The 26,902-nt window shown below is 40.5% G+C and overlaps 1 protein-coding gene across 1 annotated transcript in view; it reads right to left on the bottom strand.

Annotated features, from left to right (window-relative positions):
- Positions 1-26,902, bottom strand: part of LOC118301813 (transmembrane channel-like protein 3) — a 47,234-nt gene that overhangs the window by 1,425 nt on the left and 18,907 nt on the right. The window contains exons 3-21 of the mRNA XM_035627404.2: positions 24,203-24,278; positions 21,267-21,348; positions 20,882-20,988; positions 17,001-17,099; positions 16,521-16,663; positions 14,352-14,499; positions 14,116-14,159; positions 13,028-13,175; positions 12,104-12,213; positions 11,883-11,961; positions 10,737-11,006; positions 10,140-10,268; positions 7,687-7,754; positions 7,177-7,305; positions 4,669-4,779; positions 2,878-3,003; positions 2,082-2,160; positions 1,489-1,531; positions 1,116-1,389 (exon numbers count right to left, since the gene is read on the bottom strand). Coding sequence (XP_035483297.2) covers positions 1,116-1,389; positions 1,489-1,531; positions 2,082-2,160; positions 2,878-3,003; positions 4,669-4,779; positions 7,177-7,305; positions 7,687-7,754; positions 10,140-10,268; positions 10,737-11,006; positions 11,883-11,961; positions 12,104-12,213; positions 13,028-13,175; positions 14,116-14,159; positions 14,352-14,499; positions 16,521-16,663; positions 17,001-17,099; positions 20,882-20,988; positions 21,267-21,348; positions 24,203-24,278 — 2,265 coding nt within the window. The remainder of the gene's footprint in view (positions 1-1,115; positions 1,390-1,488; positions 1,532-2,081; positions 2,161-2,877; positions 3,004-4,668; positions 4,780-7,176; positions 7,306-7,686; positions 7,755-10,139; positions 10,269-10,736; positions 11,007-11,882; positions 11,962-12,103; positions 12,214-13,027; positions 13,176-14,115; positions 14,160-14,351; positions 14,500-16,520; positions 16,664-17,000; positions 17,100-20,881; positions 20,989-21,266; positions 21,349-24,202; positions 24,279-26,902) is intronic.

The raw sequence follows: 26,902 nt of genomic DNA, 5'->3' as shown, positions 1-26,902 counted from the left end.
GCACTGCATTGGCACAAACAGTCTCGTGAATAAAGTAAAGTGGACATGATGTTTGCTGTGATGTATAATTAAACAAGTTTCAATGAACAGTTAAAAAACGGAAATCATATTGGTCAGCGGTGATATATATATATATATATATATATATATATATATATATATATATATATATACATATATATAAGCATTTTAAACAAAAATGTTCTTAAACATGCATTAAAAAAAATACCGGTATGAGGTATAAGTGCCAAAACGCAGCAGAGGTTTATTTGACTTTTTCATGCAAAAATATATCATATATTCATATCACTTGCAAAAACACTGCTTCCCAAAGAATACTTTTGTTGTCAGGATGGAAAACAAACTGAGGCAGCATTTAGAAAAACTCACCCCTGAAACCCGGGTTAATGCCTTAGTAAACACAAAGTGAGGCTGAACTATTCATGGTGGAGTTTTTTCATCATAAATCACAACATTTTAAAGGAGCGAAATACAAAAAAAGAAAAGAAATCCTACGTCAGATTTTTCCTAAAAGAAAAGAAAATAGAAGACAACAGTGTCCTTCAGGGTGGTCCCTTCTGGCTGTGTGCTCCAGAACCTGCCCAAGGAGCTAAAATCTATGTTTGATTCAAGTAATTACATTTTAAGTGTACACATTAATCATAAATACTGATGTTGCTTGATACAAGGCTGAGAAATATTGCCAAACAAGTCAAAATATGTGGATATGGGGATCAATAATACATTTGTATATAATTCAAATGGAAGGCAATACAAAGCTTCATATTTTTTCTGTTAACTTCTTACTTTACTTACTACCTGATTGGAGGTAAAGGTAAAGGAACAGGTAGAAAAAGTAAATAGTCACAAGTCAACACTATAACAAGAAACTGCATCGTGCTATCTGGAAACAAGACATTTCTATGTGATCAGGTAGAAATTAAGTTAATGGAAAATAATCACAATTTAAGCGGGGCAACAACAAAATGTAAATGGATTTTTACCTCAAACTGGTGCTTTTTTATTACTAAAAAGATTGAAAATCAATTAAAAAAAGGTCACATGTTGTTTGAAAAACACGCTTGATGAAATCAATATATCAGAGTGTGTGAAACCTGTTGGGTATGTGCTCCAGCCTGTGCTTGGGCAGTATGGCCACTGCTGGACTTCTGCCGGATCCAGCCCCGCTTCCTCTGCTCAGATCCACCCGAGATGCCGACTGGGTGATGGTGCGGATGCTGTTTCCTCGACGAACGGGCGACCGAAAGTTCGTGACGCTGCCGTTCCCCCTGGGAGACGGTGTGTGGATGGAGGCCTCCTGGCTCGTGGTGTCACTCTCCTGCCGGTCCAGCTGTTTGTCTGCCGAGGCCTCCGGCGCCTGCAGTCTGGCTAAGGGTGGGTTTAACGTCACAGCGTCAGGGTCGGGACACCTCGACGGATGATAAGTCACAAATCACACAGGAGACCTGACAAAACAAGCAGAAATACCTGCAGCCATCTGAAAGACTTTCTTCTTGTCATCGGTGCGCTCCTAAAGAGATTGAAGGAAAATTCCACCTTTAGAAAAATGGTCTTCATGCTCAGTTTGGGACTGGGCAGGACTGGAGATTATTTAAATCATCGTAGTTATTATTATTTTTAAATTACCAAACTGTACATTTTATTCTATTGTATATTTTAATGCCCTTTTATATGAGTTTCTTCCCACTGCTTTTACTGTTTTATGTAAAGCATTTTGAATTGCCTCGTTGTCAAAATGTGCTATACAAATAAAGTGAGACAGTTTGTCCCTCAGATATCCTGTTTATGTTTTTTATTTGGAAACTGTCCCGCTCACTACAAATCCTCCTTTGTTATCTCTACGTGCTCAGCCTTTTTGATCTCTACGTGCACAACCAATAATTCTGTTCTCACTAGTCTGCTCTCTTCCATATTGTACTCTTACTGTCATGTAGTCACCAAAGCTGCTGAATGCAAATAACCTACAACTGAGAAGCATGTACTGTACGTATAATTTTGCTTCATGTTAAAAATATGCATACGCTTGATCCACACTGGGAGTTCATTCCTCAGAAACGCACCGTCTGGAGCTGCATCCTCAGCTGGTTGTTGGTGAATTTGAGGGACCGGGCAATGGCCTGGAGATAATAGATCAGCATGCTGCAACAACACAGGGACAATGCAGTAAGTAAAGGTGGAACGTTTACCTGTGGTCATGTGCACATGGAAGGCCCTGTCTTACACCCAGCGATGAGTGGTGCTGCAAGTGTGGCACAAAATTGCTTTGGTTGACGTTTTCGAGTCAGACGGGTTCACGCCAACATGAGCATTTCCGGAACATTCGGTGAAGTCTGGGCGGAGCGTGCGGGAGTCGGAACATGACGATAAGTGAGCGGTGCAGCATTCCACTGTTATCTCGAAGGCTCACTATCAACATAGTAATATGCGACTACAAAATGCATTTACACACTTGTTGTAATGTCCACTAAGGCAGTGGTTCCCAACGGGGGGGACCCGACCCCCACTAAGAATTTATTTTATGGAAAATATCGATAACTCACCATTTAATTATCATTGCTCTGCCTAATTCTCATCTGTTGTAATCCACACACTCCCCTTCACGTGAGCAGAGACAATTAGTAAGTCATGAGAGAGCTACAGATTGGATACAGAGAGGGAGCGGTCCTTCAATGTATACTCAATGTATACAATAACATATGGGTCCCTCAAGAAAATGGTTGGGTACCACTGCACTAAGGTGTAAGTTGGCTATTAAAGGGAATGGGAGGAATGGTTTGGTGTTCGTGTGTGTGTGTGTGTGAGTTGTGTGTGTGTGTGTGTGTGTGTGCGTGTGCGTGTGCGTGTACACAGTCTTACAACAGCAGCAGCAGTGCTGGCAGCACAACAACCGGGCTGGTGACGTAACTCATCACTTTGCTGAACCACAAGGGGAAGTCGCTGGCCACGGTCTCAGAGATGATGTCATAAATCTTCTCTTGACCGCTGCAACGAACATGGAAGGACTTTTATTCTTGTCGACATGTGGAAAAACAATACAAACCCAACCCCGACACAAGCGGTTGGGTTACTGTTACTGTTACCGAATTTGCGTTACTCTGACAAAACACAAAACATGAGACACCACATCAGCTTAAAAGCAGCTACTTGATCTGAGTGAGATATATCTTCTCCAAATTTCGATTCAATGAACAGCGGCTACTATTAAAAATTGCAATGCCCATTACACAGCTTGAATGAATGTCTTACGATTCCCATGCACCAGGTCGTCAAATACCAAGTCAGTAGATCTATTCAACTGCGCTAAGGTATATAAGGTACATTGATGTGTACACAAAGCGACAGTTCAGTCACGTGTCAGATGTGCCACAGTAGCAATGAGCAGCTGTAACACACACAATGAGAGTAGACCTTAAATATTATCTAACATTCATTCATATTTCATAAAACAACTTTTGGGATAGATTAACTTGTTCAATTTTTTGAACATCCATGTTCAAAAAATGAATACCAAAGATTGATGAATGAAAATTAAAAAGGTAAAGAGTATTAATCTTGTCAAAACATATATTTCAATAAGGATGATACTAAAACTCCGACAACCCGACCGGTACTGGACTTTCTAGATTTGTGTGACTTTAAAAAAAATCTTGTTCAGCTTGTCCTTGTTTGTGGTTTGTCAAATGTCTATTCTGTGTAAGTACACTTTGAGAGCACAGGAAACCAAAGTCAAAATTCCTTGTATGTTTACACATGCTTGGCCAATAAAGCGGATTCTGATTTGATACAGTCTAAAGCCACGTTCTGACCAAATGTACCTGGAAGTTTAAATACCAGGAACATTTTTTCAAACAAAGTCCTGTAGACCCGATGTGTGATCAACTGTTGGCTACGACAAGCTGTTCCACTTCAGTCCACCGGGCGGCAGTAATGCAGAAGACTATACAGCTACGATAACACTATCTGCAATGATCACAGACTATCACTATATATACAAATGTGGAAGTGTCTGAAGCCTGTATTCTCTGTAATCACCAGCAGAGGGCGACTCACTGGCTGCAAAAATAAGTCAGTTTCTATAGAAGTCTATGAGAAATATGACTCTCCTTCTCTCTTGATTTAACACACCGGTAAACATTTCCCTGAGGAGTTTATGGTCTCAATCTCTAGTTTCAAGTCTTCTTCAATAGAGCGTGATGTTCATTTAGCAAAGGATGGTCCCATTCAGAGTCAAACAGACGATAAAGCACCGTATGCATTTGGAGCGTGAATACAATGGACGAGCTCTCAGTCAGATCAAATCAGGGTTTCGGAATGGTTCTTTTTTTTCCTTTTTTTTATCTGCTGGATAGCTTTTGACAGAGCCATGCTATAGCAGTCTTTGTGCTGAGCTAGAGTATATGAAACTTCTTCTTCTTCAGATTTGAGATAAATTTGTTCCAGAGATTTCCTACGATTAACCGAGAAACATTTGTTTCGAACGATAATGGAGTTGTGCACAGGGTTTGTTTGGGTCATGTCCAGCAGCTGCTCATACGGGGCCAGAGAGAAAGTAACCTCTTTCATTTCATCACAGTAAATAACATGTGTTGGACACAAAGGGATGAAACTGTATAACCTATATATATGATGTTGATGATCTGTGTTTACCTGAATGGTCCACAATGCTGCGAAGGTCTGTATCTGACTATGGAAAAGATGGTGGGCAGCATACACAGAAACAGCATGAAAAGCAGCATGGCCAGATAGAAATTGTTTGATCTGAAAACAAAATAAATAAAAAAATAAGCAAAATGATCATGGAAGTGTTAAAATGAACTTTTTAAAAAATGTTCCTGTGATTTTCAAACCTTTGCTCGACTGCTGCTTTTTACAAAATCTGCTCGACAAAAGCAGAAATTCAATTTATATAGAAAAATGCAATAGCAGAGCGACACTGTAAAATGATTCGCCCCATCATGTGCCTACTGCTATTCCTACAGGATTCCTTTCAAAGCCCTGTTTATTGGTTGCCCCTCCTCATGTGCCCACCAGATGTCCTCATACCCTCCTCCCCGTCCCAGTCCCCTGACTCCCACCTCACCCACTCCTGACTCCCACATCCACTTCGCCTCTCTCCCATTTTGTGTCCTTATGTTATTTATACTATGTTATTTATACTGTTATACTGTGTTAAAAACAACAACAAATCTCCTCCACAAATAGAGACAATCAAAAGCTTACATTGATCCAAACATGATTCCCACATCATATGAGAGGTGATGCAATGACATTTTCTCAGTGAAGTTAGTAAGTTATGTCACGGCACAGTTCAAAAATGCATTTCTCTGCATCCTGTAGGACTATAGGCCTTTAAAATAATTCACGATCCTATGGTAGGATTATGACATCATAGTAATAACTTTTTTTGCAAATAATAAGATTAGATAGGAGAATATACATTGAGCACAGGGCATCGCTTTTCATTCCAGTTTTTTCCCCCCGATTGCTTAACGACAGTGGGCACGACTGGAGCCACGTGTGTAAAATCTCCTTACTCAAGCAAAGGATGTTAACGTATTTAAACATTAATCAAAACAAAAATACTTAATATAATGTAAATCAAGAAACAACAAACACATTGAACAAAGAATGAAGCTCTCCCATGACAGGGCAAGGAGTGGTGGGGTCTAATTTCCCCAATAAAACAGCTCTTGCTCCAGGTGGACAACAATCTGGATTTACAGCACTTTGTTCGAACGCTAACACACTGCTGTCAAAACCTTTTACATGTAATACATATATATATATATATACTGTCATGTGTGTTATGAACAATGTAAAGACATTATTTGGCTTTGACCAGAACATTACTTACGTTTTGGTTGCTGCATTTCCTTTCCCTATTTGGGCCAAAACACCCTGACCACCTCATGTAAAAGGAAAAGCCATATAATCACCAACACAAATTCTGTCAGTGTTAAACACATTCAAGTGTCTCAGCACTCGGCAATTATGTGCAAGGGCCATAAAAAAAAAAAAAAACATTCTTTAATCATCAGCATCACTTCAGTATAAATCTCTCTCTTCTCCGGGAGAACTGCATTTTATGGCTCGCATTAAATGTACTCTCAGCTTTGTGCGTGTGTGTGTGTGTGTGTGTGTGTGTTTGTCTGTGTGGATGCCTGGTTTTTTCCACCACATCTGGGAGTGACTGATAAGGACTGAAAGACCCACTGACAGCCTTGTTACATAAATCAGAGTGGGCTGAGCGCCGCAGGCCTGTGAATCTGTGTACGTATAGGAAGATGCATAATACTGCACCGTAGGACGACACACTGATTTGTAACTATCGCAGCGGAGCAGGAAAACGAAAAGGGATGGCTAGAAACCCCCCCCCCCCCCACTGTTGGTGTGTGTGTGTGTGTGTAATGAGAACAGTGTGCTGATGCAGCTTTGTTAAACAGTGGTGAGCTCAGTGACAAGGATGGAGTGTGTAGCGCAATAGAAAACGTGGACATAAAATCAAATGTCATTTTGTTCTGGAGACGCGTGTGTGTGAGACTTCTGTGCAGTATATCCTCCTCTGTGCATTTTTGAAGGATTATGCTTTATGTGCGATCTTTCCCAGAACCATTAACATAAACATGTGGACATCCCATTGAGATCGTTCATCTCCGTAAAACTCTCACTACTCTCACTACAGAGCTGAAGGATCCAAAGTCAGACACTACTCAACTATTATTATTATTATTACAATTACAATTATTGTTATTAGGGCCCGAGCTCCATTGACAAAGTCAGAGAGAGGATTGTAATTGAGTGAATTATTATTATTATTATTATTATTATTATTATTATTATTATTATTATTATTATTGTTATTATTACTCTGACTAGCCCGGAAATGTGCACACGCAGCAGAACCGGTGAAATTTTTTTATACATTTTATATTTTAGGGGTCTTATTGTTATTATTGTTAACCTGTTATTTATCATCAGCATTGCATTATTTTTTTATAATGTTGTGATGACCTGGTTGGTGTCCTGTCGAAGTTACACCTGGCCTCTCGCCTAATATCAGCTAGGATTGTCTGGGGGGATTGTCTGGTGTGTGTGTTTGTATGTGCATGCGTGTGTGCGTGTGTGTGTGTGTGTGTGTGTGTGTGTGTGTCGGACCTGGAGGCTCGGAACACCTGCTGATGGGGAACATTACAGGTCAGGACAGCCCAGCTCCTCAGATACATCAGACCAATCAGCTTTAATACGTTGAAGGCAGGAAGACAGGGAGAGAAAAACGCTCCCATCCTGGATGAAAGAAGGAGAAAATTCAGCACGACACACACACACACACACACACACGCACACACACGCACACACACACACTCACTGAGGTCACAGTCCATATAAACACATTACATCCAATGGCCCATTGTTTCATCTCATTGTGTTCATTGTTGCAAAGCAATGTCTGTGAAATGAGCTGAGGAAATACAGCCGGGCCAGACACAGAGGCGTAATTGAGAGATCGTAGAGGGGCCACGGTCCTTTAAACAGGGTCAGGGAGACTGGTCAGCAGTAGCCACACTATTAACCCTGAGTTCGATTTTCCCACACACACACAGTGACAAGGCAGAGCTCCTATAACAGAATTGTCCAGAAAGATGTCCTGAGTTTTTTCAGACCTACCAGATCATTCCTTGGTTATAGATCAGATGTAAGACATTCTCAGCTATTTTGAATTCTCCATATTCAGGCTGAGGAAAGACAGAAAAAAACATGAAATTTAATTTAATGTTCTTTTTTTTCGACCATTTGATTCACACAAACTATCACTTATTACAGAGTATTTTTTTTTTCTCATATTAAAACATTTTCATGTCGAAAGAGGTTTCTCTCTTTTGGTGGGATTACTGAGCAACAGTACCCCCACTATCTCTTCTCTTTGAGTGAACATTCAAACTTTTTTTGGCACCTGACAAACACTGGGTGACATTGTTAGTTCACATCAGATCAAAAAAGTAATAAAAAAACTGAGTATTGCGTTATGGGTTGTTGGTGGCCTTTAGGTTGCTCGGCTCCTGAGTGTCCTGAAGTGCATTTAGTGAGTCTATCAGAGCGCGTCCGCCCTAAAAGAATTTGCTTCATCAGTTCAACCTGCAGGATTTTTCTTGCGTTATAAGAAAGTAAAGAATTAAAAATATGTTAGGAAAACCCTCCCAACAGGACGAGCAAAAAAGTGTTTTCCAGTTCAGGCCAATAACAGTACTTCGACATTGTTTAACAAAGAAAACTCATCAAAGTTCACTGAGGATATGATCGAAATTACTTTCTTATTCATATCTTTTCATTTTCTGAAATATTTAAAAAAAGAACGCTCTCCATTCAGTTAGGGTTAAGGTAAGGGTTAGGGGTAGCCTTAGGGTTCTCTCCATTCAGTTGAATGGACTGTTGTGTCATGATTTGTCAGGATCACGAACTCCAGTGTTTTGAACAATTAAAATACTTTTAAGTGAAGTCTTTATGAACTTTTGTTTATGTATGCTTTGCTTTACCCTTGTGTTTCTCCGTCCTTTGTTATCCCTTGTGCTTGTATAATCTCAATTGTTGTTTCCTGATTTATTTTGAAATTCATTTATTCATCATCTTGTTTTCTGTCACTTTACATTTTCTTGTGTTTCCCTGTAGTTGTCTGCACCTGTTCCTAATGTGTCTCATGTGACTTTGCAACTATATAGCCTATATAGTCTCTGTGGGTGAGGTCGAATTGTCAAATTGGCTTAGGAAGTGACCCGGAAGTATTTCATCAGCAGCCATGATAAGAGCTGTTTCGGATTCTCTTAATGCATAGGAAAGGAGCTTCGATGCTTCCTCTCCTATCTCCTTAGGCATGGGGTACACTGGATCTTCCTATGCGAAAGGTAAGGAGATATAGACGCCCCACAATTCATTGCGGCAGCGATAATTGACGTGACGTGACACACATGGACGTAAACGATTCAATCGGAAGTAGAAGTAGAGGAAGAAGAAGAGTATGAATATGAACCAGAAGAGACGCACGTCATCATGTAAGTACACAGGTCAATAACATCCGCAGTTGTGTGATGACGTAGTATAGTGAAAGTCAGGTCGGATTGTCTGAGCGGCGCTGTCGGCTTCTCCTCAGTCCTATCAGTCCTCCTTTACACCTTCCCTTGACCTCATGACATTTTCCACTGAGGTCAAGGAATAGTAAATTGCAATAGTAGATAGGATGGACAATTCGACCTCAGCCCCTGCTTCCACTTCTCCTTGTCAGTTTGTCTGCTATGTTTCTGCACTGCTTTGTTCCTGCTCAGCACTTGGTTTTGGTTCCTGCCTTGTTCCCCAGTGATTCCTATTCCTTTGAGTTTTGGATTACCTGTGTTTGGATCTTGTTTGTTTTCCTTTATACGACTGTTAGTCAGTGTTTTTGTTATGTTATTCTTTATTTAAAAAAAACTTTGCCCTTGCCTGCCTTTGGGTCCTGCTCCATCATTATCTGACAAGTTGTGTGGAGATGTTCTTTTTCATTTCACTCACTCTAAAGACACATGATCAAATACATTTTTATTTTTTTTCAAGATCAAAATGAAGACTGAGGTCGGACCAATAAGCAGTCAAGAGAAGTCAAATGAATACGTCTTCGCTGTTAATAAAGGAACTCCATCTGTCAATGACTCGTACGACCTAAGATAAAACTCTAACTTTGAGAAAATCGTGCGGCACAAATTTAAATTGCTCATCCATTTAAGAACGGATCTGTCTACAAAACTAGCTTCTGCGTGAAACGCAGATGTCAGTAATACTGGGAGTTAACAGAAAACTCCACAGGGTACCTATAAAGAGAGAGTTTGACATCTTTGGAAAATATGCTTATTACCTTATGGTGGAGCGTAACCATAAGAAGATAGATACCACTCTCTTATCTGTCTGAACGATATATTGCTTAGCTTAGCACAAAGACTTGGAACAGGAGAAAAACTATAGCTTGCCAAAAGGTAACAAACTTATTATAATGTCTTGTTCACTTAATCTGTAGAACCAGAGTGAAAAAAAACAGTTCCGTAGCTTAAAGCCAGAACTTAAGACAGTGTTAAAACACAAAACTGTGCATGACTTACAAACTTGCTCTCTAAATCCCAGCAGCAGCAGTCACTCAGGTAGCGAACCACCAAACCTCTGATGAAGTCAATGAGCAGAATACTGGCCACTGTGAAGATCATGTCAATGATGGACAGCTTCAGCATCTCCTGGAGAAGAAACACCATAGAGACACCCATATTTTATTATGTCCATCTGATTACAGTTTCCACCAATCAGACTGCTCATTACTGGCTGTGTGCTTCATTATTCACAGTCCGTCCCCGTCTACAGCAAACATCTGATTTTAAAAGCAGTATGGACAGAAACACAGTGAAACTGGTATTGATATGGTCCTTACCCTCATACACATTTGAGTCATAGTTAAGTACTTCCATCTCAACAACCATTAGAATGTGTGTGATTGGTTTTCATTGGACCCCCTTTCCGTTGAAGAAAGGCAGGAATCACTAGCCCGGGACCCAGACGATGAATCCTCTGAGCTCATTTCGTCCGTTGGTAACGCCTCTTGGAAATCGAAAAATGAACCGAGAGGTTCCAGACTAATGCGCATTTGAGTATTAGCCTGGCTACTCACTGCACACCAAGTGAATATAGAGTGTGTAGAGATTACAGACCTGTCCAACGTAGGTCTCCCAGCATTGGTCCTGCTGAGAGCGGGTGTTCTTCTCAAACAGAGCTGTCCGGTTGGGGAGGGCGCCGGAGCCACTCCTGCTGCTGTTTGCGACCTCCAGCACTGTGGCGATGGTCGCTATGGTGCTGTTGCGATGTTCAGACGAAGAGATCTCGGACACCAGGGTGGAGAGGCTGTCTACCTCAGGCTGAGAGATGGTGGCCAGGAATGAGCTGGAGTCAGACCAGTTGCCTGTGCTCACTGGCACTGGGACCTGGATGACAAACATGGTACAGTCTATGCATGGTAGGGTTAGTCAGCATATACAGTAAGTGCAATATGCACATTTTATTGGGCAACTGGACAAATAATTCAATATAAAATTTGTATGCATCCATCCATCCATCATCTACCGCTTAATCCACTTAAGGGTCGTGGGGGGGTGGCTGGAGCCAATCCCAGCTGACATTTGCCGAGAGGCGGGGACACCCTGGACAGGTCACCAGCCTATCGCAGGGCCACATACAGAGACAGACAACTATTCACTCTCACATTCACACCTACGGCCAATTTAGAGTCTCCAATTAACCTAACCCGATCCTGCATGTCTTCGGACTGTGGGAGGAAGCCGGAGAACCTGGAGAGAACCCACACAGGCACGGGAGAACATGCAAACTCCACGCAGAAAAGCCCTGATTGGTTTGAACCGGGACTCGAAACCAGAACCTTCTTGCTGTGAGTTGACAGCGCTAACCACTACACCACCTTGCAGTCCTTTTTAAACTTTGTACTGTTTATTAAATTCCTTCAGTCTTCACTTCCTTCAGTCTACCTCAAAAAAAGGTACGGCAAATTATTGCTTGCGCTCCCATAAGTCCATGTTGTTTCTCATTTTTGTGAAATATATATGGAGCTACAAAATGGATGTAAAATGCAACTTGATGGTTTATGTGATGGCGTACAATCAGTCAGTAATTTTAGTTTAATTTCTAACTTTAAACTTGTTATAACCTGTGATTACATTGCTGCCCTGCCTGACTCTATTACCAACCTTACAGTCACATCTGCAGATAAAGAAAATCGTGTCCAGACTATGAAAATAAGACTAGAAAAAAAGCCCAACTTGTGTTTCTGTAGTCACTTCACTCACAGCAGAGCTCATACTGTTGACCTTATCAAGGAGGGCAATGATGAGACTGTAGAGATTCCCCAGGTATAGAACCAGCACTCTATAAACACAGGGAGATATGATCACTGCTAATGTGCAGCGAGACATGTGACATATTTCATAGTGCTTAATTCATGCTGATGGATCATACAGTGTGTAATAAATGAGGTATAAGGCAGCGGCTGTCGGAGCGATGGTGTTACCTGGCCAGCTGGAATCGCAGCGAGGTTCGCGGGTGGTACATCTCCAGCTGAGCCACCAGCTCAAAGGCAGATGGAGCGATCATGGTGATGAGAGAAACCACTACACTCACCTGCATGGACGGAGAACATGACAGTCGCTGACATGGAGAATTTATTCTAGAATCCTTCCTTTAGAGGATAAATATTGTATGAGAGACCTTTGTCTTTTTCTCCTTTATCGGTAAAGTTTGTAAAGTTTTTTTTTTTAATTATACCTTGATTCATTATATCTGCAATGTATTAAAGCAAGCAGTAACAGCATATGTATCATTACCCTCTTTTTTCAAAATCTTTGGTGGAAGAGTTGGACATGCTGTGTCTTTATCATATCTACCAATTTGATTTGGCAGATAATGGAAGAAAAAAAACATTCAGTGTTACATATAAATATATATATATATATATATATATATATATATATATATTAATATCATGCTAACAGTCTTTTAACAGACACCTTATTACTTTGTCGTGCCTGAATTGGTGTCACTTTACATTTCTGATCTAACACAAGTGTGAACCGGTTGTCATCAGATTATTGCGCAAATTAGAGCTACACAATGAAAAATAAAATAAGGCCAAGATCCATGTAGCTTTCAAATGTGATTCCACTGATTTGTTTCATTTTAAACTTAATCTCTTTGGCTTTTTCTTTTGTTCAGACTGAATACGAAGATGGGCGACGTCACTTTGAATTTGGGGAATTACATGATAGGACAGCAGGTTGATGGAAGAGGAGCAGGTTCGCTGAAGTGACTGTAAGGATGACTTCTGAGGAGAAGATAGTCATCTGCAGTCATTGATTCCTCGGAGCTGTATTGTATGTTGGATAATCTAATCAAACTAATGAAGATGAGCATGATGTTGTCTTTTCTGCTTTGCTACCTCGTTCTTCTCCCACAGCGTCAGCTCTGGCTTCTCCTGCTCCAGCTTCTGTGAACGGTCCACCACAAAGTAGATGATGTAGATGCTGCCGGCCAGCGACAGCAGCACCAGGATGTTGGCCAAGATGCGCAGGCTGATCAGAACTGCCCTGAAGATACACAGAAATACACTGATCAGATTGAGGGCACACGTTTCATCCGCAAAACTCTGGAAAGTCCGGACAAATTCCTAAAAAACTAATTATGTAATTATAACTGGAAAATGTATACGAGGGCAGCTGCAATGCTCTGCTCATCTTGAAGCTATGCGGCCATTTGCGGCTACTCCAGCCACTGTTACTGTAAGTTAAGTCTGATGAGGTTAAGTCTTTGAAAATGAAAAAAACTAATGTAGTTTTCATTTAAATGTCGATATTGTTATCAAATTGCATTATCATTTTAATATAGTCATAGAATGCCCATACAAGGATGTGAAAATGAAAATTGGATTATTGCATTTTCATTTCAATTTTTACTCAAAAGAAAATGATAACGCTATTGTGGAATTACATTTTCATTTTCACATTTACTTTATCATTTGAATAAAGTCCCCTATATGCTTCCATATTTAATTATTATCCCCTGACAATATCAAATGGAGAATTTATTTGTAATTTAGTCTATTTATAGATTGATTAATTACACAATTTGTAATGAAATGAAGGCATATCTAATTGTACATTTAGATATTAATTGCTGACATTTAATATTGCTATTTCCATGACACCCGTGGTCTTCCATAATATACAAAGTTTATATTAAGAATGAAGTACAGTTTTAAAAACAGATTAAAAGCCTATTTAAATATAACCACCTAATCCTCCTGTTCTTATTACAAATGCACTCATTTATGTAATTTCAATATCTTCATATCCTTTTCAATGATTTACTGCCAGCTTCAATAACTTTGGTGAGAATGAGCACACGTCACTGTGTGTAAACTGTGTATTTACATGCAGATTTGAAAATGGAACTCATGGAGTCACAAATCCCTTGCATTTGCATGGACATGCAAAATGAAGCAACGCAATTAACACAAAATACACTTACAAACTGGTGTCCTTCTTCTTTTCCTGCTCCTCGACAATGGCTTCCTGTGCGGGGGGAAAAAAAAATGTTTATCGTGTTTAAGGCAAAAATGCTGACAGCCACAATTTATTATCTCTAGTAGTCCGAAATATAAGGGAGAAAAGAGATTGCCCTGCTTGAAAGAAGATTAAATATATATGTAACAGTTACTAGATATGTTCAGTTTTTGCACTGAACATATCTAGTATGTCTCTGACCCTGATGTTGTTGACGATGGCAGCTCCCTTGCTCTCTGCAGCTTCCAGGTTTCCTATCAGGTAGTCCCAGGCACAGAAAACCCTCCAGCAAAACGTAAAGTTCTCATCAGAAGCACTGGCCAGGCTGAGACGAGAGTTCTTGGCCATTCTGCAGAATTGTTACAGGAGATATGATTAAAAAATAGTCAACATAATATTGGCATAGCAACACGATTAGGATGGTGATATAACCAGGTTACCAGTCAGTCGAATCAGGCCAAAACTTTGGTTCAGAACAATATTCTCTCAACAAAGTATCAATAACAAATCAATATTTCATAACGACATTTTCTAGACAAATCTAAGCTGGATTTTCATGGAATTTGTGGAAATTGATGCTCCTCAGAGAATAAGATTCCCTGACTTCGACTTGTGGCCAAAGTGTCCTTGGGGAAGAAACAGAACCCCCAACAAAGCCCCATTTCAGCTGTACCATGCAGGACAGAATGTGTGATTTAAAGTTTAATGATTTTTACTGTAGCAAAACATGGCCATTACGATAACCTATTTTTGAAAGGGCCCATATTATGCCCCCTTTTACACAAGTTATATTGGTTTTCAGGTGTGTGCACTACATGTCTTTGCCATTCCATGTCAAAACACCAACCTGGTCGATTCCAGCGCTTTCCTGCTCACATCTCGCCCCCCTCCCTTCGTGTACCGCAAAGCCCCGCCCCGCTCCTCCCCGGGTCTGCTGCGCAACTACGGCGTTGCACTGCCATGACAACAGTGGCATGTGACAAGGCACAAACACGATGTAGAGACCCGGGAGGCACAGCGAACACGTTCTCCATAATTACACAGAGCACATTAGGGCTGGGCGATAGGACATAAAGATTTGTATCGCGATAGACACGTTATCAATAGAAAATGCGTTCGATAGAACTTTTCGATAATGTTTTTGTCCTCTTTGGAAGAAACCGGAGCAAAGAGTCTAGCTACCCCGGCCAGCCGCGAGTCTAGCTTGGCCATGCCCACGGTCGTCGTTTGCTTGCGGGGAGAAAATGATGGCGTAGACGCGATCTGTTTTTCCGCACTACAAGGGGGGAGGTGCTGCTCAGGTTGGGGGCGTGGTTGCCCCAGTAGCAGGAGTCAACTTACGTCACTTGACACCCGGGCTGTGAATGGCTCGTTTACAGACCGTCTGTACGGCCAACCCAAACATTTGTCAATTCCATTCTATTTTAAATTTGTTTAATTTATTCTAAAAAGGAAACAAAACTAAACAATAACAGTACCGTTAAACTACCAGATTGATGAGCAGTATAAATAAAAGGAGTCATATCGTTAATATATTGGCCTTCGCTCGCTGCTGAAGAAAATCCTTGAGGAAATGTTGTTATGCCAAACATGTAGCAATATAGTCATACAGCATATGCTTGTAACAGGTAGAACTGGGCTTAAAGCCCATCACAACCATTTTCACCAGCGGCCAGCCGCGAGTCTAGCTTGGCCATGCCTGCGGTCGTCGTTTGCTTGCGGGGAGAAAATTATGGCGTAGATGCGATCTGTTTTTCCCCACTTCAAGGGGGGAGGTGCTGCTCAGGTTGGGGGCGTGGTTGCCCCAGTAGCAGGAGTCAACTTACGTCACTTGACGCCCGGGCTGTGAATGGCTCGTTTACATCTGCACGGTCAACCCAGACCACAAATCAACGGCTCATTGTTTTCTTTTCATTCTCCGTGGGCTGGCAGACACCCCAGATAACCAAATATACATGGAGACAAGCTGAAAAGGTGCCTGGAGCATAATATGGGCCCTTTAAGCTAGAATGGACCTAACATTTGAGTTAATATGAGACAAACATTTGGCTCAATGTTTTAAACAAGCAACCCATCTTGCTGTGTTAGATTAACCCAATGTGTGCTTGGTCCTCTAGTTACACAGCGGTGTGGTAGAAAACTACACAGATTGGGTCTTTGAAGATGCTAGCAAACTTATTTGCTTCAATTAACATCTCTCCTGTGAATAAATCTGATATTTGCAGTGATCCATTGAAAATAACTGACTTCACTACTTAGTTATACCATTTAGGCCATTAGATCATTAGATCATTATTAGCTTCAAGCATTACATCATATTATGATACCATCCATTCATTATCACATCAGTGTAAGGAGCAGGATGATTACTTTCTTAACAGAATGATGAAACTGTAGGCAAAGACCGCCATCCCAACCAGGAAGTAGGCGAGGGGCAACCGGTACCCAGCGCTGCCAATTTTCCTCACCCTGCCATAGTAACCATAGAATAATACTGAGTACTGCAGGTAGCCCTGTGGAGATCAAACACATGCAACACATGATCACAAAAGACACACGAAGGTTACAGCACATGATTACATGACAAGGAAATCAACACTGTCTAGAATAGATTATGACTCATTATTGGCCCTCAAATGAAGTGTGAAAATAGGGATTTCATAATAATTAAATAAAGATAGTTATTACATTTTCTATCCCAGTATATAATTCTAACAGTGTAAGGAGATGAGGTTAAATTGGCCCTGGAGTAGAGGTCAGGAGGCAATAAAAGTAATGAATGAATAATGGTGCATTGTGTCTGTGAGTAATATGCTATTGACAGAATAATAAAAGGAAAGAGTGGCTTGCCCCAAGGGACCAGATGGTGTCCAAGTCCTGGGCCGAAGCCAGATGCTCCTTTGGGATAGTTTTACTCCTTGTGGTTCCAAATGGAGCGCCAGCCAGCAGCTAGTGCACACACAGACAGAACAATTTCAAGTATGGTTATAATGATAATACATTTAAGAACTTTTACACACTGGGACACAGCGCCGGCCCTGGCAATGTTGGCGCCCTAGGCGATAGTTTCTGATCGGCGGCCCCCCTCACACCCAAAGTGTTTATAGTAACCTAGATGACAACCCCCACAACCCCATTATCATCAGTATACACTCATCACCACTTGCAATGCAAGAAACGAAACATTGTACAACATCTAAGATGTGCAATATATAATCATAAAAATATTAATGATGTATTAATTACGGATAAAAAATAATTTAAGAAACTGTTAAGAATATTTCATCCTTTTACGATGAGGTGGAGAAGCAGGAGCAAGGCAGTGTGAGTTCGGCAATTGAGCAAAAATGATCAGAGAAGGTGAAATCAGCTTCTGAAAAATCACCAAACACAATTTAAACAAAGAAGAAACTGTCCGAGCGTTTTAACCGCAGTAAAAGCACTGGTAAAAACCAGTGCAGTTCTGTTTGCATTTCGCTAATCACAGTGTAAGAATAAGTAAGCTTTGCTAAATGTGTCAGCTTCATATTGCACCCCTATTTATTCATGATTCAGAGCCATCACACCTGGAGTTACAACAAGGCGGTGTGTAATACGACCAAGAAGAGGAACTTGTCCTTCCTTGACGCTGAAGTCCAGTGGAACTATATACATATATATATATATATGAATGAAAAAAGTTCATATTTTTTGTAGGCATGTTGTGCTCCAAACACACATCACCCTCGCAGACTGGTGCTGAAACAGACCAAAGAATGCTAGTTGTACTCATTCGTTCTGCCTAGATTTCAGGCCTTAGTGCCGGAGGCCACATGGCCCTGTTCACGCAACCAGGGAGTTTCGAAACCGCGGCGTTCGACGCTTCACCGGAGTCTCCATGCGACGTTGCAGCATGTATCCTACACGCTCACCTATTGGTGGTAGACAATGTTCACGTTTTAGTGAAGACTAAAAACTTACGATAATATCAAACACGGTTGATTTTATTGGAACGTCAAGACGAGAAAAAGACTGTCTTAAAACAGCTCAAATCACCACCTTACACCAAACTATCGAGATGACGGAAGCGCCCCTCAACTAAAGCAAAATTCTCATGATTTTATACTGACAATGGAAATTTGTCTTCGACAGTGAAATCGCTTGAAAGTCGTTAGGTGTTAGGCCGGCATAAGTTTGTTATCTTTACCTCCTAAGACTGTAAGTCTGTTTTTTGGTTACTGTTTTGTTTAAACTTTCATTACAATTTTTTTTTATTGCAGTCCTGTTTCTGCACCACCTTGACATTTTGACGGCCAACCCAAACCACGAATCAACGACTCATTGTTTTCTTTTCATTCTCCGTGGGCTGGCAGACACCCCAGATAACCAAATATACGTGGAGGCAGGCTGAAAGGCGCCTGGAGCATAATATGGCCCCTTTAAGTCCGAGCCATGCTTGCTGTTTCTAGGCTGACCACATCCTTAACCCAGCTCCTTATTTAACATGACAAGGGATTTATATTGATCTCCTCATCTCAGTCTCAGAAAAGAAGCCTACTTCTCAAAATGTTGAACTTAATATGAGAAAAGACAAAAGTAGACGACACAAAAGGCTATGTTGTTCGTCGATGGCCTCCCGGACAATGCAGGGGAACTGATGCCCGCGGGCCTCACATACCGCACTCAAGTTTTTGAGGCCGACGCACTAAACACTAGGCCAAAACGTAGGAGTTGCAGCGCCACCCACCAGCACGTCTGTTAAAGCGTCAACGAGTGATGTTTACAAACATTCTCGCAGTGGTGTGTGGTGCTGTCCAAACCATTTTTTTGTTTTCTATTTTTTTTTTTGCCGCACACCCAGAAGCGACAGCTTACAGACCGTGAGGACATTCGCAGATTTTATACAAAACGTTACGCTTTGGTATCGCTTACCGCCCGTTTAAATGGTCAGTTCTCCTTAAAATGTCGTGAAACGAGGTCAAACAAAACTGAAGGGGAGGAGAACACCTATTGCCTGTACTATTCCACTAATAACAGTAATACCAGGCATACAGTATGACTTGTATATAGTGCAAATGTTGTAAATGCTGACCATTCCCTAAGCCCAAATTGCAATGTGTGCAATTGATTCCTCCATTTGCTATTTGGGGGGCTGGAGCCAATCCTAGCTGACATTGGTAACCATTCCCTCTCACATCTATGGGCAATGTAGAGTCTCCTATTAATCCCAATTAACCAATTAAGCATGTCTTTGGAGTGAGGCAGGAAGCCGGGGTACCTGTGGAAAACCCCCATCTAACCACTGCACCACGGTGAAGCGCAGAGTACAACGCAGTGAAAACCTCAAAAATAAAACAATGTTCAACTGTTAATGTCTCATTAAGACAATCATCAAGAGTCCTGCAACAAAAATATAGAGTAACTATGAATCTATAGCGTTCACATGAAAGGAGTTAACATTGAGAAATAAAAAGTGAGTAATTGCTTAGGTGGACTGACCCTCAATTTCATCCTTGGTCACACAATTGGTCACATGAAACAAGCGCAGATATCAAACCTGACACAACACCGTGATGTTTGATGTTAGATGATATTAGACACCAAGCAGAGGTGAAATGAAGGTTGAATGCATGAAAGGAGACAGTGGGACCAATAGGATAAGTCATGTCTATGCGTCAGAGACAAACATAAATCCAACAGCATCTCCCTCTGTCTTTTGTTGTTGTCTACAGCTTTTACTCAACTGCTTGAGCTGAGGCTGCTGCAGAATCACCAGACTACAGACCCAAATATAAAGGATGCTCTGAATTATTAATATATGAACAAAACATTTACAGAGGGGGAGTTAACATAGAATGTGATTAAATATGCAATACAACAATATCACCCTCATAGAAGTAGGCCTGATAATCCTTCCTTTCAAATCAATCAGGCAATCGCCATTTTTTCAGTTAGCACTTGACTGACCAAATAAATTCACCATTTGTTATTTAATGTATATGGAGAGTTTTTAAAAAGATGCATTAATTCCATGTCTTTTGTCAAAAATTTAGAGCTCAAGTTTTTGTTTATGGTTTATAGTATTTGTCTTGTTCTTGTTCTGTTATTATTTCTTTGTTTCTTTATTCATTAAATTTTTCAATGTAATGACACACTGATCATTTGTTGTTGTTGTCGCTTTGACCCCGTTTGACTCGAAAATTCAATAAACAGGTCGTGGAAAAAAAATATACATACAGTTTTTTTATGTTTTGTTAATCAGCTGGCAAAAGAGGAAGGAAGGGTGTGGGGTTTTGTCCTTTTGGAGAAATTACCTTTTTGAATTAATTGCTAACATGCTTTACTTGCTTACATTACCCACAATAATGTGTGTTGTTTTTCCATAAACACAGTTGTGTGTGGATCGACAATGCAATTGCATTCTGACTGTTTAATGTGGGAACAGTGCATTTCTGTGCAATTCACAATCCAGCCTCAATGTGTTCTGGGTGTTATTTTATGTGGTCAAGCCTTGTGATCTGTAATCACCCCCAAACTTGTTTTAATGCAAGTGTAAATCAGATTTGAGTTGTTAATTGGGAAAAGAGGTTCCCACTTTCCACACTGTTGCTAATTGAATAGCATTAGTGATTGCTCTTCACTTCACTTACTTCTAAATCATGCAAAGCCAACAATTTACCAACAATCAATATATGATGTCCAGTATGAAATATGAGTGTCCCTATAGTATACAGTGTCAGAGATGTGCTGACCTCTGGTAGAACAATGAAGGCTCCTGTCATGATGGTGAGGACGATGTTGATTCCAAACAACCAGCGCAGGAAGATAAAGTAGGAAGCCACACCTGACCCAAAGTGACCTCAAAAGGACAGAGAAAAACATGGGACACTTCAGACAAGGTCATTCAGTGGAACACAACCAATATCCACTAATATTTTCAATAAAACGCTGTCCTCGTCTGACTTAGCGACACATTATGGCCCTATCAATGAGTAACAAAATGGATTTGGGTCTGCATTAGCTGGGAGCAGGAGGGAGTTCTTCATCCCTGGATATGACTGAGCTTTACAAAATAAATGGTGATTATCAGTGATAACTGTACTTCGATTCATTCGGTTTAAAAAACAAACAACTCACTTTCGATTTTCTTGATCCTCACTTCCCAGGGAATGAACAGAACCACAATGTTGTACAGCACACGGGAGAGTTTCTTCAGCAGCTACAGGAGAGACAATGGTGTGTAAAGAGACAATGAGAAACTTCTGACTTCCTGCAACCTCTGTCAGTTTCACAAAAACTTAAGATGTTCACATTTGTTTTTGCACCTGAGCTTCTCCCACTTTGTTCCAGTCACACTACACTGTGCACTCACTTTGTTTTGAAAAGTGGTGGGGACACTTTTCAGATATAAAAAAAACTATTTTTGTAAAAATAATTCTATACATTTCATAGTTATGAATGAATGAATCAATCTGGTAAAGTTTAAGTAGTAAATTTTAAAAGAAAAGTGCAGCCGAGTAATAATAATAATAATAATAATACATTTCATTTATAGAGCACTTTTCATTGCTAAAAGAAATCTCAAAGTGCTACAGAGTCAAAACAAGATAAAAGAAATATAAAAAAATAGGTTTAAAAAGAAAAAAACATTGGTTGAAGAAAAAGTACAAAATTTAGGGGAATGCTTGTTTAAAAAGAAAGGTTTTAGGCCCTTCTTAAAAGAGAGAGTGCTTTGTGGAGCCCTCAGGTGGTTGGGGAGGGATTTCCAAAAGTGAGGAGCGGCTGAGCAGAAGGCTCGATCCCCCTAGGTGAGCAGCCTGGTCCTGGATGGGTGAAGGGTGAAGGTTTTGTTTCTGGAGCGGATGTTGGGTGAGGCGGCTTGTGGTGAGAGTAGATCTTTCAGGTAGGGAGGGGATTTGCCATGGATGCACTGATGGGTGAGTAGGGAGATTTTGTAATCAATCCTGAAGGAGACAGGAAGCCAGTGGAGTGAGTCAAGGACGGGTGTGATGTGGTCATATTTTCATATCCTCATCAGGATCCAAGCGGCGCTGTTTTGGATGTATTGAAGCTTTTAAATGCTCTTGCCAGGAGTCCCGATGAGGAGAGCGTTGCATTAGTCCAGCCTTGAGAGACAAAGGCGTGGACAAGTTTTTCAGCATCTGACAGATAGAGTGTTGGACAGAGTTTGGCAATGTTCCTGAGGTGATAGGAGGTCTTGCACAGATGTTTAATGTGGGTGTCAAATGTAAGATGACGGTCAGATCTTACACCCAGGTTGGTGACTGTTGATGACAGGAGAATATTTTGACCAGAGAAGGTGACTTGGGTTATGGGGGATGACTGGACCTGGTGTGGTGTGCCAACTAAAATAGCTTCTGTTTAGGAACTATTACGCTGTAGGAAGTTTACTGTCATCCACACCTTTATCTTTTATGACTTTGAGTAGGCCTTTTGGTGTTCTTGATAGGCCACTCTGTGCACAGTGAGTCCAGTTTGTGCAACACGCCGCTCGAGTACACGCCCAGCTGCTCTCTTGTTCCATAGATCTGAAGTGAACCAGGGGGCTGAGCGTGAGAAGGTGACTGTGTTTTCACAGGGTCTCCAGAAAAACACCCACAAAGTGTGAACGGACGAACTGTTCATGAGATTGTACATGTTCTCTTGTGCAAATAAACCTTTCTCAAAGTGTTCTTGTTTATTACATTTCTTTGTGCACACTATTTTTTAAGAACATTTTTAACAAATTGTACTTTTAAAAAGTGGTGGGGACATGTCCCCAGCATCCCCAGCATATATAACACCTATGGTAATGTATCATTTGCCATTTTTGCCTCCCAAATGCACACAGAGGAGCATTTTCTGATTCAGTGGTTCCTCCTTCATCAGCCTGTGATTTTTCTGGTCTTCTACCTGTTCAGATTTTTCACACATTTGTTTTGGATCTGTTGCATTGGATCTCTGAGTTGAGCTCATTTTGTTACACAAATTCAGGATGCACATATTCATGTTGTCCAAGTGACGACTGCAACCACATGACTCTGTGAAGCTGTTTGCATCTTATGATGTGGTAAAACGTAAAAATCAGAACTGAGATGGTTATTAATCAAGATGAGGTCAGCTGGACCAATGACTCTGATTGTCAATTAACTGGGAGGCAAACTGTAGAATGAATCCCTCATCAGCAGACTGCTCACTAAAGTCAATTTATTCTAATGGAGCTTGAGCAGCCTGAACATTTTAATTAAACTGAGCTATAACAACAGGCAATAAATTCACTTGTGCTGCTGAGCTGCAGCTTCATGGCTCTCTTACTCTCTCCCCGCCTTCCTCTCCCTATGGGTGTGTGTAATATAGACAGACATGATGTTATCTGCAGTGTGTGTGTGTGTGTGTGTGTGTGTGTGTGTGTGTTCAGCCAACAAGCTTTGTAAAAATCTGACCTCAGCAGGCTGTACAAAAGAAATCCAACAATGTTTTATTACTCTGGCTCTGGTCAAGTTACTGCAGTGCAGTGAAAAGACACTAAGAGGCTCCTCTCAACACACATTCAGACAGAACACACAGAGTTGTGCCTGTACGGTACAGAGCACCGATTACACTCAATGTTTTCTCTTCTCTTTTTTTTGATGTGTCGCAACATTGTTACAGCCACGATTGCTCCGCTCTGATCCATCTTTGACCAAATAAAAAAAACATCCACAATCTGTCTCTATGGCTGCTCGAGACTCAGGCAAGATGAGCTCATTCCATTGGGTTCCACCCCTTGACGATGGCACAACCTCCACACTCAGTAGATCTACAAAAACTCTTAAGAATACAATCCTTATTTGAAACCAGTAAGATTGAAGAAGTATTTTGGAGTCAACCCCTGATCATTTTTTGTTTAAAGTCCCTTTGCTTCAAATGCAAAGATGCCTTGAAAATAATAATAATAATAAAATATTCTAATAGTGAAGCTGGGATGTGATGTGCTAGTATTATATGGTGTATATCATATTATGTGTTAGTTCATGCTGAAGAAAACTACTGAGTGAGTGTGGATGTCAGTGAATGATTTTTTGTGTACGTACATCAGCTCCTGCAGTCTGGTAGCCTCTGGTTCTGGTCAATCGGCCCTCATACTTCAGAACAATCTCTCTGGCCTGCCTGGGAAACACACACACAAACACACGCAGGTGAAAGCTCACTGAGTGCATGTACTCACATGTGGTCTTTACTTACATATATTTCTATTTTTGGAAAATGAGTACTACACAAACATGCACACACTCTCTCTCTCTCTCTCTGTCTCTCTCCAGGACTCAACCACTGTAATAATTCACTGGAACAATTTCAATGAGTGCAAATACCAACTGTGCAATACTTATGCGCCATGTGCAATATTGTTACTGCTATTTTATTTGTTTTATATTATACATTTTGTGCATATCTTATTTCTTTTTTTTTTTACATTCTGCTATCCACTTTGCTTCTGTAACACCCAAATGTCCCCATTGTGGAATGAATAAAGGATTATCTTATCCCATCTTCCACTCCTGAGGGGAAATATTGTAGTTTTCATGCCAACAAAATTATTCGGTAGCTGACCAGTGATTTTTAAGAACACAATTGTTTTAAAAATGAATGACGAGTGGCGGTCAGAGTGTGACTTTTCAGTCCAATGTGTTTGGTAAGGGTTCGATAATGAATTCATCATCATCCAAAGAGGACTCCACCAGTTCCTCCTGTCGTCTCCCTCTAGATGCTCTGATGACATCCTGCTCAAGACCCACTTCATGACAATTGTTGGTAGGTTCCACAACTTGAACGGTGGACCAACCTAATGGATAAATATTAAACCAGGCACATCCTCTACTTGTAGCTGGGTGTGAAATGCAAGAGGCTGAGGTTCGTCAACTAATGCCGGCTTGTTTTATCATCTCATCAAGTTGACTGTTCCTGCCAAAAGGTCACTGGGTATTGTCCTGGTGCTCCTAACGGGCTGTCCAGTTATTAACTGCTTTTTTCAATGTTACTGGTCCTTCCCTGAGAGGTATGTCTGAATTTGGTTTTAAGTTCCTAGAGCCTTGTTTTACACATTCATTCTAAGCCTTTAACTACCCCTACTAAGAAAAAAAGCAATGGGAAAAAAATTCTTGCATTCCTTAGTCCATTGGGGCAATAATACGACAATCGCCCAAAAATTGTTTAACAGACCCCACAGTTTTTTATTATTATAGGCCTCTACCAAATGGTGGAGATGTCGCGTCATGGTAGGAGCACCAAAATACATACATTTATACCAAAAATAGGGAAAACGTCAAATATAATGCTAACTTTTTGAAGAAATAAACAGCAAAAATGTATTTGGGCATGAATGAGATACACTTTGTTTCTGTTGGAATGCTACAAAGTATTCCCGAATTGCTGTCAAACTGGAAAACATTGCATTTCTGGTTTTCAAATTCAACAAGTGATAATAATGCAAAAACAAGAAAACATTGGATGTCTAACATTTTTGGCAATCAGATTGACCCCTAATTGTATGCTTACAGTTTGCTTCTTCAGCAAACCTGTAATCACCAACTCCACGCACTCTCTTCATCAGCTCTGTGTCATCAATGGAGCTCTACCGCTGCAAATTGATTCAACAGTGCCAATGCACTAGACAACCAGGGTGGCATGCAGGTTCTGGACCAACCATGACTTGACCATGTCAATTTGTTACCATGGAATTAGTAGTATTATGGGAAGTAGTATTGTTTCCACATATTTATTATAGATATTAACAATATTTACTTAGAAAACCTCTTCGAAATGGTCAAAAATCATACTTATGATGACATTATTTACAAATATTTATGAGGTAATATCATACAATTTGAAATGTATCTCATTGACTGCAATTACTGAACAGAAGTTTTCATTTCATAGCATATAGTAAATTTTTATCACACTACCAAATCAATCATTTGGTAGAGCACATTTGAAAAAAAAATTCAACGGTCATTAGACTTTTTGTTGTTGTATCAAGACACATAATTCTGTTCTTTAAGGCCTCTGACAGTATCACACACACACACACACACACACATATGTATGTATATATATATATATATATCTTTTCCATTCAAAATTCACCAAATATTTTCTGATTTCTGACTTCCTGGTTGGAGGGGAATGAACAGGCATGCCATTTGAAGACAAAGTGACATCTGGTGGATTTTTTCAGCATAACATACCTCAGCCGAATTGTGGAGATGGCTTAATCAGGTTGATGTAAGTTCAACTCTACCCTCAATAAGATTTAGTGGCTTAAAATATGCTCTACCAAACGGTTGAGCAGGCAGTTAAAGGGCAATGTCAGGTATTTTTGGTCAAGACATTATGTTTTGAGTTCACACGTGTTCATATGCACATGCATGAAATAAGATTCGCTCTTTCCAGCAGCAACCTCTGTGAGGACTATTCCAGTCAGTGGGCTGATGTCAAGACTGATAGACACACATAATTTTGACTAGCTGGGCATACTGGGAAATATGATAACCATCAAGGGCGGCTGTGGTTCTACGGTTAATCAACTAATCAAAAAAGATTCGCTGTTCGATCCTGGGCTCTTTCAGACTGCATGTTGGAGTACCACAATGATGTACCATCGGTGTATTCTACTCTATATGTGACCTATAGTATAAAGAAGTAGTTTGATTGTTAAGATAAGAGAAATGCTATGTAAATGCAGTTCATTTACCCATTTAGACAAGTCATAGAATAAATAGCATTTTGTATTTGAG

The sequence above is a fragment of the Scophthalmus maximus genome, chromosome 4 (genome assembly GCF_022379125.1).
Source record: "Scophthalmus maximus strain ysfricsl-2021 chromosome 4, ASM2237912v1, whole genome shotgun sequence".
Lineage (NCBI taxonomy): Eukaryota > Metazoa > Chordata > Actinopteri > Pleuronectiformes > Scophthalmidae > Scophthalmus > Scophthalmus maximus.
Note: the sequence above shows the minus strand (reverse complement) of the source record. Positions and strands in the feature narration are given on the sequence as shown.